This window comes from Schistocerca gregaria, chromosome 6, assembly GCF_023897955.1.
Source record: "Schistocerca gregaria isolate iqSchGreg1 chromosome 6, iqSchGreg1.2, whole genome shotgun sequence".
NCBI lineage: Eukaryota > Metazoa > Arthropoda > Insecta > Orthoptera > Acrididae > Schistocerca > Schistocerca gregaria.
This window is the reverse complement of record NC_064925.1, coordinates 79,808,651-79,821,301: the sequence shown is the minus strand read 5'-3', so window position 1 is coordinate 79,821,301 and position 12,651 is coordinate 79,808,651. Positions and strand designations below refer to the sequence as shown.

General features: G+C 41.0%; 1 protein-coding gene across 1 annotated transcript in view; it reads right to left on the bottom strand.

Moving 5' to 3' along the window:
* The window catches only part of LOC126278396 (26S proteasome non-ATPase regulatory subunit 12), an 86,689-nt gene that overhangs the window by 59,086 nt on the left and 14,952 nt on the right, over positions 1–12,651 (bottom strand). The window contains exon 5 of the mRNA XM_049978496.1: positions 7,124–7,260. Within this exon, the coding sequence (XP_049834453.1) occupies positions 7,124–7,260 (137 nt within the window). The remainder of the gene's footprint in view (positions 1–7,123; positions 7,261–12,651) is intronic.

Genomic DNA, 12,651 nt, shown 5'->3' with positions numbered 1-12,651 from the left:
TGTTCTGTAGGATGCACGTCAGGACTCTGTGCAGGCAGTCCATTACAGGGATATTATTGTCATGTAACCACTCTGTCTCAGGCCTTGCATTATGAACAGGTGCTTGATCATGTTGAAAGATGCAATCGCCATCCCCGAATTGCTCTTCAACAGTGGGAACCAAGAAGGTGCTTAAAACATCAATGTAGGCCTGTGCTGTGATAGTGCCACACAAAACAAAAAGGGGCGCAAGCCCCCTCCGTGAAAAATACAACGACACTATAACACCACCGCTTCCGAATTTTACTGTTGGCACTTTACATGCTGGCAGATGACGTTCACCGGGCAGTCACCATCCCCACCATCGGATCGCCACATTGTATACTGTGATTCGTCACTCCACATGCTGTTTTTCCACTGTTCAGTCACCCAATGTTTACGCTCCTTACGCCACGCGAGGCATCGTCTGGCATTTACTGGCATGATGTGTGGCTTATGAGCAGCCACTCGACCAAGAAATCCAAGTCTTCCCACCTCCCGCCTAACTGACATAGTATTAGCAGTGGATCCTCATGCAGTTTGGAATTCCTGTGTGATGGTCTGGATAGATGTCTGGCTATTACACATTATGACCCTCTTCAACTGTCGGCGGTCTCTGTCATGACATCAGACAAGGTCGGCCTGTACGCTTTTGAGCTGTACGTGTCCCTTCACGTTTCCACTTCACTATCACATCGAAAATAGTGGACGTAGGCATGTTAAGGAGTGTGGAAATCTCGCATACAGACATATGACACAAGTGACACCCAATCACCTGACCACGTTTGAAGTCCCTGATTTCCGTGGAGAACCCCTTCTGCTCTCTCGCGATGTCTAATGACTAATGGCTACTGAGGTCACTGACAGAGTACCTGGCAGTAGGTGGCAGCACAATGCACCTACTATGAAAGACTTATGTTTCTGGCGGTGTTTGGATACTTTTGATCACAAAGCGTATATCTCATATATATTACAGATTTGAGGTCACACTAAGGCTTACCAGCAATCATTAATCACATGACCCATTTGCAACTGAAAAAGGGGAAGGGAGAAGTGGCAATGGACACAGAGCATCCTCCATCACATGCAATAAAGTGGTCTGCAAATATAGATCTAAATATAATTATGATCTCTTATCTCAGCTCTCTGTATGTCACTTTTTACGCCAATTTAATCATTTCAGATTCTAATGTTGTGAAGTCTTTAGTGCACCTGGGAATGACCCAATCCCAAAGCCACTGATGCTGCGACACAAAAAGATGTAGCAGGTAACACGTTATTGAGAATGGCCACCACGGGCTACACATTATTGCTGTCAGTAGCATGTGCAGTAACAGTTTACAGTTCCCCTGATCAAAAAGACTCCCATCTCACAAGAATTTAAAGTCCATTAGTCCTCTTGAGAAAAGGCTAATATGATTCAATACTAAGTTTTTTTTCAACTGCATAAGAAGTTTCACATAGATACTACAACTAGGCAGAATATTTTCATTAGGCTATAAATTCACCAAAACTGATTAAGATTATGCTGTCTGAAGATCATCCCAGTGAAGGATACCGGAATATTTGACACTGGCCTTTGATTTCACATATGCAATGGAAAAAAATGTATTTGATAATATAATTAAACATTTCCCAGAACCATTTAAGTCTCTTTTTATTATCTATGGTAATGATTGAAGAAGACGAAATGAAGTAAAATTTGTGCTGCGACCGCGACTCATCCCGGGTCTTCTTGCTTGCTAGGCAGAAATCCTAACCATTACACCATCACATTTAATTATAAGATCTATAAGATCACCAATGGTACAAGGATACCCCATTACGTCCAATGCTAGGGTGGTTGCCAATATCGGAAAGCCCTGGCAGTAGTGACAATATGTGAGGGAAAAATGAATTGTAGTTTGCGCTGGGGAGAGCACTCAGTTTAGGTAGTTCGTGCAGCAACATCAATCATCATACTGCGGTGGTGTAATGGTTAGCATTTATGCCTAACAAGCCAGAAGACCCGGGTTTGAGTCCCGGCTGCAGCACAAGTTTTAATTCATTTCGTCTGCTTTGATTATTATGATAATGTTGGAGAACACCCCTGTATTACCAATAAATATCAGCACCTTATTTGTGAAAATGTGCAAAAAGACAGAAGGCTTAAAGTTTTGACAGGCACTTTGGTAGAAATTTAGATATCATACTGCTGTTGATGAGAAAATCTGGATAGTTTATTGCCAAGTGATGCAAAGACAGATCAGATTTTTATTTTGGTGCTGGTGAAAACGGTCTTCTGAATTAATTTTAATTACAATGTAGTAACATCAAGCATTTTTATATATGATGTCTTCATGCACATTACCCTTACCTGTTTTAAAATAGACACTACAAACATGACTTTCAGCATGTACTGCAAAGAATTTTCACATTTTGTACTCTTCTTTATGCAACCTAAATTAGCCACAACTCAAATTATTCTCTTTCTTAGATTTTACTATCTTTTCCCCAATGACTGCCACCTTTCTGTTTTTTGTCTTTAGTATTCATTATAACAATCTGAATTACGACAGATCAGATTTGTACTGACCACAAAGAGGCAGCAGCAACTAGCTGCAGACTGCTGCACTTAAAACTAGACAGAGTATCCAGAGGGGACAGTAGCCTCATGTGTGCCAGTTATACGTGTACGAAAAAGAGTGTACGTTTCCCTCTCTGATGAAGGCATTTGTCCGATACCTGAATACCCTCTACTTTGAAATGATGCGGATTGCCACCTAATGCATCCTCTAGGTAGTGAGACTAGCCTAATTCACATCATTATTCCACCCTTGATTCTCCATTGTTTATAAACATTATATATCTTATTCTCCTTGGTTGCCTTCTTTCCGTATCCATATCAACTTATGCTATAGCACTATATGTAATACTTGGACATGTTCCGCAGCGTCAGGCCACCAGCCTGTCACACTTTGACTAGTCTGCCAACAGCAACTGCACAGGCCAGCCCCCACAGGCTGCCTGCAGTGGGCCACACAACGTGTGCACACGGCTCAGCATCCGCCGCGCTGTCTTGTCTACTCGAGCACTCCTCCCCACAAGCACAGTACAGCAAGCACTCGCCCTCATAATAAGTTCATAGTGATTGTCAGCAGTTGCTTCTGTAAGTACCTGGATCGATTCTATGTTTGTGTCTATGTTCTCAACTGTTGTTTGCTTGTGGATGGGAGAAGAATAAACTTTTTCTCATTGTGGTCATGCTAGTGTTTGTGTCTTGCATTGCAAATGGCACTGAGTGTGGTTTTCACTTTCGTGTGCTCAGTCTACTTCTTTGCTCCTTCAGTTCTTCTGACCCTGGAGGTAGTGCTCCCATCTCTCCTTGAGCGGAACAGACTCTTACAGTTGCTACCACAAACTTCTCTGCCACACTGCTTATGCAGGCTTCCACACTGTTGGTGTACCTGCTGCCTTTCTCCCCTTATGACGACCTGGCCAAAGATGGGAGATATATGAAGAACTGTCTTTGGCAACACTTCCTCACTTTTAGTGTCTATGATGCTGCCCCGTGATTGATAAAAAACTACTGATCAGCCTTCCCTCTATGTTGACTTTAAAGTTTCAGTTAATACTAAGTCTACCACTGATATCTACCCTTTACCCCGTCCATACGAGTTATTGGCTCAACTCACCGGGGGCCAGTTTTTGTATGAAGCCTATTTACAGGCTCCACTGAATGAGGATTCTAAATGGCTCCTTAATATTAATATGTCCTTCGGCTTGTACCAATATCAGCACCTCTATCCCGGCAATTTTTCATAATTTTTGGAACAACTGACAATGCCTGTTCTGGGATGTGTCAACAATCTCTATGTCATCCTTGTAGCAGATGTGTCCACAGAAGAGCATTTACGTAACTTACGCACCTTGTTCAGTCTTATATACTGCATGGTTGAAATGCAACTTGGCCAAATCACACTTCTTCTGGCTGTTGATATTTCTTGGGATGGTGTTCAGCCTTCGCGCCATAATGGTGTTACAGTCACAGCACTGCCTTGCCCTACAAACGTAAAGGAACTCCAAGTGTTTATAGGTAAAATTGCTTACTATTAATAATTTATCCTGGGCGTGACTGCATTGATCAATCCCTTCCACGATTTGCTCCACAAGAACATTCCCTTTCAGTGAACGCTGGCCTGCAAACGTGTGTTCACGCCATTGATAGCTAAATTACATTCTGCTCTGTTTAGCTGATTTCCATCCCAGCCACCACCTGGTTTTGGCTATGGATGTCTCTCATGACAGACTCAGGACTATTCTCGCACATCAATATGTGGATGGTTCAGAATGTCTGACAGCTTTTGCATCAAAATTGCTCAACTCCACTTAGCAGCACTCTTCACAAGTTGAAAAGGAAGCAGTTACTATTGACTATGCTCTCAAAAGTTTCATGTGTTCTTGTACAGGCACCAGTTCCACCTCATTAGTGATCACAAGCCATTAGTTTAATTGTTTATTCCTCCTGCTTCGTTGCCCACCAAAGCAGCACAGCGCCTCCATTGTTGGGTTTTGTTTCTGCCTCGCTACAACTATGAAATACATTTTTGGTCTATTGTGTAACATGCCAATGCCAATGTGCTGTCCCAGCTTCTGACTGGGCAGGACTCCACAATTGATTGGAATGAACTCCTATGTTTCCACTTAGGTGCTGAGGTGTCATGTGCAGTGGAAGGATGCTCTCAGATCACAGTTTAAGTCACTGCATATCTGGTTTTGCATGAAGTTATTCACGTAATTCAGCAGTGTTGGCCAGACAGGCCTCTGGACAGAGTTTCTAATCTTTTGTCTAACTATTTTGCCTTCTGCAACACATTTCAGTATCTGACGGTGGTGATCTCTTAGCTATGAACTGGCTGTTATTCAGGGTTGTAATCCCACACAGCCTCCAGTGGGATGTGCTTCCGCTGATACACCAGGAAGATAGGGGAGGGCGAGTCCTTGTGCACCAAGTTACTGGCCCGTCTGCATGTGTTTTGGCCCAGCATTCATGGTGACATTGTGCATGCTGTCACGCCCTGTTCTTAGTATGCCACCCAACTAGCATCACAGCAGGCTACGCTTTTCCCGTGGACCAGACTGCAGTGTCCGTGGAAAGTATCCATGCTGATTCTGCGGGATCCTTCCTAAATTCTGCTTGGCTGTTGGTTGTCAACACTTTCTATAAATTTCCATGTGTTAGCCACTCCTTCGATATCAGGCGTGTTTACGGTTCAGGACCCCTCGAAAAGTTTGTCTATTTAAGGATTGCCATGCACGCTTGTGACGGATAATGGTACACAGTTTGTATTTTACGCCATAACCCCATGTTGTATTCTAGGCATTCGCACGTGACTGCATCTCTTTTTCACCTACAACCTAACGGTGAGGCAGACATTTCATAGACATGTTCAAAATTCAAATCTAGTAGTACATCGTGGACTTCTTCACGGATGACACCTTGACACGCTTCTCGAGTTCCTATAGGAGTCTGGCTGAGATCACAGTCGCCAACCCCGCGCTCTCTTGCATCTGCTCATGCTACTCCACTGATGTCCATCGGCAGGGTCCATGTCTTGGTTTGTTCCTGGCTCTGCTGTCTGTGCTCAAGTGTTTGGCCACCAACTGAAGTGGATTCCACCCATGGTCCACAGCTGCCACAGATATTGTCTCTATATGATGCACACCCGTGATGGGGTGGTGGCACGCCACCATGACCAGCTGCGCCTTCACACAACAGGGATCGCCTCCTTCCACAGCACCTGTCCCAGCTTCTATGGACGTCCCAGCTGCAAGGGAAGATGCATTAAGTGTAAAGGGCACTGGCATAGCCAGAACCAGTTGCAGTGCATCACTGCAACTGGTGATTCTGCTGCTGGCTAGGCCAGTGCCTTCGGGTCCTTCAACATCTGTGTTCCTAGCGTCCGAGCGTCCCCCAAAGAAGCAACCAGTGTCTTGACCATTGGAGCAACTCCACCATGTCGAGGAATCTAATGTCGAGATGCTACCAGTGCCTTTGTCATTTGTCCTCTCTTATGGTAATTTGCAGAGGAATACTGCAGCAGCAGACCACCCTTCCCATGAGGGTAAAGGGAGTCTATAATCCTGCACACAATGCTTGGATATGTGCCGTGGCATCAGGATGCCCACGTGCTACACTTTGAACATTGCACCAAAGCCTTTTGTTCAGGCTGGCCACAAGAGGTCGCCTGCAGTGGTCCACACAACTTGTGCACACAACATGGCATGTGACTTGCAGTCTAACGGAACCTTCTCCTTTATAAGCACAGCGCAGCAGGCGCTCGCCCTTATATTGAATTCGTACTTATTGTTGGCAACTGCTTGTATCAGAACCTGTATTGTTTCTAAGTTTGTGCCTATATTCTCAACAGTTGTTCACCAGTATAGCAAGAGGAATAAATTTTGGTCCATTACGCCCATGCTGTTGTTAGCATCTTACAGTACAACACAACGTTCAATTTTTCTAATAACACATAACGAAAATGTTCCACTCTGCTGACTCTGTTCATACAAATGATTTTCAGAAAGTATTAATACGGAGCAATATGATTCAGCTCATCATACAGAACAAGAAAACCATAAAAAACGTTAGCCATGGTCAAAATTAAATCTAGTGTACGTTCATTTTCAAAAGAGGGGTGGTATGTAATTTTTCAATAAATGGGGTTTCTGAGCAGGCTGTATAAAATATATTATACTGCAGTGTGCGAAGGTGTCACATAACAAAAACATTATTCCAAAATATCTACTGAATGATACAGTGGTAATACTTCAACTAATTACAGGTGATGACTGCCTTCCTATAACTCAAATGTGTAAAAAATTACATTAGTACAAAAATTCTTGAGTATTGTGCTGACAATCTAAAAAAAAAAGGTTGCATAAAAATGTTACAAGCATTACACAAAAAATAAAGTTTTGGTCTTGTTTAGTTTACAGAATTACTTTGTTAACCTTTAGCAAATTATGGAATAAAGCAAAAGTATAACCTTTGCTATGGGAACCTTTCTTGTTTATGTTAAAAGCACTCCAGAATTAAATTTTCTGTAATGTGATAAAAGCTTACCTATAGTACTTCAGTTTCAAATCTTGTGTGCCTTCATCATCAAAGAATTTTGTGTTAATTTTCTTTGATATAATCTGTGTTCTTATATAATCCTTTTTGGCCAGGCATAAACGCATCTGCTCCAGAATAAGTTCTACCTACAGGTAAAAATCGTAATAAACTAATTAATTGCTTTAAAAAATGCTTATTTTTAGAAGCAATATAAATTCAATTCAGATCATGATGACCCTTACAACAAAAGTTTACACCACATTTTCTAACTTTTTTTTTTTAATGCAACAAGATATCATAAGTACTGGAGAGTTTAAGAAAAATGATTTTTGTCCTAGACAAATGGAAGAGAAAACCCTGATGCTACCTCTCTCTGGAAGTGAGCAGGCAATGCCTGCACAGATATTCTACAAATGTCCAACAATGCAAGGTCTGAGTATCCCACAGAAAAGGAGACTTCTTCCTTCCAAATGGCCAACAGGTTTTCAGAGGACTGAGTAGTGGGAGGATGGTGGACACACTCGTGCTCCTAGAACTAGAAACCATTCCTACAGGTGATTGTTTCTACGGAGGTCAATGGCATACAAGATACATGATATGGACAGTAAAAATCTGAGTAAGTTGTATCACTGAATGAAAGAGTGCTAGGAATGATGACATGGAGCACCCCAACATAAGCAGATTGTCCAAGTTCACATGCCAATATCCAGTACAGACGAAGAGGAAATAAATAAAATATATGAACAAAAAAGTGTAAATCTATGTACATTAAAAGGAAATGGACAAGAACAAACTATAAAGGTAGGAAACATGAACAGCTTAGTAGGGAAAGATAAAGAATTTAGTTGAAAAACACAGGGAACGAAACAAAATTGGTGAAAACTAACAGCCTTCTAAGAGCAATTTGACATCTGGATTTCTAATACTTGGTATAAGAACCACCACTGAAGAATGTATACATGGAAACCTCACAGTGATAACACAATACCAGATATATTTTGTTATATTCAACCGCATATTCAAAAATAGTATCAAACAGGAAAAATGTTCCTGAGAGCAGAGGTGGATTCAGAGCAAAATTTACTGATGGCAGAACAAACCTGAAGTACATTAAAAGAAAAAACCGGTAAGAAAATGGATTCACTATCTTTAAGGTCTACTCTCAAACTACAGAAAAACTGGAAAATTCTGCATAAATGTGTCAGAGAAAACTCTAGAAGAAGAGACCAGAGAAGTAGAGGAGGAAAAAAATAGGTAAGAATGGGCAGCATGAAGTAAGTTGTATAAAATTAATAAAAAGAGAAAAGTATAGACGCTGAAGAAGAGAGTAATAAGATTAACTGATCAGTCCAGCGAGGAATGAATGAGGATTTTGTGCAAGGACACTGAAGAAGTGGAAAATTAATGGAAATGTATACAGTAGTTGAGTACCTAACAAACAAAGCTTCAACTTACTCAACAAAAAATGCGAGGCTTAAGTTTGTGTACAAGAGAACAAGTGAGTACGGAAGGTATATGTTGAAGAATTATATGCAACAAAAGCATATCATACACCACCACTGAGCAGGAATTGCAATGCAAGGAAACAAATAGTGGCCGACAGATAACACAATGGGAATGGCAAAAGCCATTCAGAAACTGAAGTAGAGCAAAACAATGAGCTGTGGTGAAGTACCAAAAAATGAAATGATCGGCCACCGAGTGAAGTCTTATTTCAGTCTACGCCACATTGGGTGCCAGTGATAAGGATGAAATGATGATGAGGCCAACACAACATCCAGTCCACAAATGGAGAAAATCTCCAAGCCAGCCAGGAATTGAACCCATGTCCGCTGCAGGGGAGGCAAGCACATTGCCATTCAGCTAAGCAGGCGGACAGTGAAGTACCAGTTGAAGCTCTAAAGGCCTTGGGAAATGGAGCAGTATTTAAGTAGACTGACAAATTTTATCAATACAATATGTGACAAGGGCAATTGACTTCAAGATTTGGTTGAAGCCAAACACTTACTTTTACCCTAGAAAAAAAATGCCAAAGACTTAAGATTATATGACAATTAATTACACGTGAACGATTGAAAAGGCAGTGTATCTGCATGTACTCAGAAGTTTTCATAGAAAAATTAAGGAAAACATGGTGGAGGATCCATTCAGATTCAAGAAAGGAACATCAGATGCTATGAATGGCACATGATGCTGAAGTAATCAGGAACATATTCATTTTCATCTGTTTGACTGGCTGAGAAAAAGCTTTGGTCATATTTGACTGGACCAATCTCCTGAAGAGTTTGAAAGACATTCATGTATAATGAAAGGGCAGAACCCTAATAAAGGAACTGAACACAAGACACGAAGTGGTAGTAAGTATTGACAATGAGGAAACAAATGAGATGGGCCCCGGAAGAGGTGATAAGAAAAGGGTATTGGCCACCAACACTTCTCCACATTCACGGTAAGAAACATACGGCCGAAGCAGTACAGGAAACAACAGAAATGACACAAGAAGAGGAATAATACCAGAAGAGTAGGGATGAAGATAAAAATAAGAACAACCAAAGTTATGAGAATCAATAAACATGAAGTTTCCATTAAAACATCATTGGAAGAGAAGACCTTGGATCATGCAAAATCTTTTAGGTACTTAGAAGTCAGGTGACAGAAAATGCATGCTGTTTGAGGAAAATAAAAAGCAGACTACCTATGGCTAAAATAGTACATAACTGAGGGTAAAGGAGATCACTTACCAAATAGCAGCTAAATGTTCAGTCATCGAAAGGCACACAACTTGCTAGCTTCCAGAATAAAAAATTCTTTGTGGTGCTAGGGACAGTGTGTGTATGCCCCCCCCCCCCCCCCCCCACACACACACACACTTGTCCCTATGTTGTGTCAGATGTATACACAAGCCAGTATAATGTAGGTGTTAGGGGCAAAAGTAGGAGCAAGCGCACGTGTGTGTGTGTGTGTGTGTGTGTGTGTGTGTGTGTGTGTGTGTGTGTGTGTGTTTTACTATTAAATAATTTACATTCTACCACAACTTTACTATTATATTTTAAGAGTGAAAAACAAGAATGACTACACCAGGCACGTCATTCATCTATTTATGCAAGGAAACAAGGAAAAGAGAAGCTGTGCAGGCATTTACAGGATGTAGTCAAGATCAGAGGGTCTGAGCCTGCACCACCTACTGTTTATTGTGAGGACAGAGGAATGGCTGGGATTGCCTGCTAAGACAGTACCATACCAGCAGCAGGGACTGAGGCCACAGCACAAAATAAGTTCAAATATCTATTGAGATCAGTCAGACCTCGATGCCGCCTACTTCACTGGGAGCAAGTATGACTACATCTATCTGGATCATCTGGAGGCGACTGATATTTCATAGACCAACCAGCACCCAGAATCATCAGGAACTGAGTTAAAATCACCTGTAGAAGGCTGGCCAGCAACAGAGGAGGAGATACAGTGCAAAAGCACAAGATACAAGATGCCTATGCAACAGGATTTTTTTATACATATAGTCACGAAAAAGGCGAAACGGTATGTACAGATAAAAAGGTATGTTTCTGAATCTTACATCGAACCATTCAGTATGCTGTGAGGAAAGCAGAAGAGAGGTAAGTGCATACTGGTTTTGAGGCACACAATGTATTAATTATCACAGAGCATGGTCTGACACACAACGGATTACGAGCTTACAATGTAATTGGTTTTCAAGGAATTTAATATTTCAATAAAATGAAACACAAAAGGAGGTGAGGTTGTTATATTCATCAAAAATGAGATACAGGATAATTTTCCAGGGATGGTTGCGAAGAGCACAGAGATTTTTTTTTTTTTTTTTTTTTTTTTGTACTATAGGCTAAGTTACAGGGACATAAATGCTACATTCTTGGATTATACAGATCTTCAGGAAGCTCTGTCGATAGCTTTCTCAGAGAGATAGATGCCTTTCTTGTAAATGTGGTGAGGGATTTCCAATACATTTTAATGGTAGGAGATACAAATATTAACACATCAAAGTAAATTCTTATATTTAGGCACTTCTGTGATGTACACAGCACTCTCACTTCAAAATTGAAAGTAAATTGCCCTATTTGATAATAATACTTGCAAGTCATTATTTTGTGGTGTCTAGGAGGTTATTCTTTCTGTAGACTATCTTTTATTATTTTAAATAATGTCTGGCTGCTGATCTGTCTGGTTGTTTGTTGTGTGTTTCTTCTCTATTACTGCTTTTTGAATTTATAAGTTCTCTTATAGGTTAGGATATGTTTCTTGTTGCTGAACTTGAATATTTTCATGTCCTTTTGAATTGTGGTGGGGCGTGGTCTTCTTGCCAGAGGCATTCTGCAAATGCTGAATGGTTGGTGCCATATTTCCATGCTGTTTTGTGTCCCTTATACCTTTACCTTTTTCAAAAGTTCTGCCCATCTGTTCTAAGTGTAGAGCATCACAACTTTTCCACTGGAATTGGTAAACTTTTTGTACATGTTAGGGTGATCTTGCTTTATTAAACATTTATGTATTGAGGTCCTGCTCTAATATGCTATTTTTATTCCCTGTTTCTTGAGGATGCTCCCAACTCTGTGTGTGTGCTTCCATATGTAACTGTGTACCAGCTTGACTCGAGTGTCTTGAGTTGTTCCCTTGCTATGTAGTGGTGGTGGTGGTGTTGATGTCGGTGTTGTGGGTCTCTGGATTTGTGTGGTGTTTTGTTATTATATTCATGTTTTTTTGGATTCTCTTGCTCAGCTTTGTTACTAGGGATTCTTGCTATCCCTTAAGGAGCTGGACATAACTATTCAGACAGCAAAAAATAAAATATCAAGAATCCCCAGTTTAAAAAAGGGGGGGGGGAAGAGGAGGCACGCGCTCTTGCGCCTCCCCCCCCCCCCCCCCACACACACACACAGACAGACAGAAAGAGAGCACACTCCCACCACTACCAAAACAAACAAAAGATGAATACATCCCCCATTAACAAAACTAACACATGAAATGGTGACATGACAGTGGTTCTTTAATACATTGAAAAATTAATATATTTAGCACTGTGAAAGTGCTGTGTGCTGAAATCTAACACATACATGTGAAAGGCAGGAAGAATGATGTAATAAATAAATAAAATCTTAAGTAACAATATGAATTACACTGAAACTATATTGGCAGATTAAAACTGTGTGTCAGACTGAGACTCAAATTCGGGAACTTTGACTTTCATGGACAAATGCTCTACTAACTGAGCTACACATTCATGACTCATAACCTATCCTCACAGATCTACATCTGTCAGTACTTCATCTCCTACCTTCAAATGTTCTGTCAAACTTGCACTCCTGGAGGAAATTATATTGTGGACACATGGTTTAACCACAGCCTGGGGGATGTTTCCATAAAGAATTTTCTCACTTTGCAGCAGAGTCTGCACTAATATGAAACTTTTCTGATAGATTAAAACTGTATGCCGGACTGAGATTCGAACTTGGAACCTTTGCCTCCTGTGAAGTCTGGAAGGTAGAAGATGAGATACTGGCAAA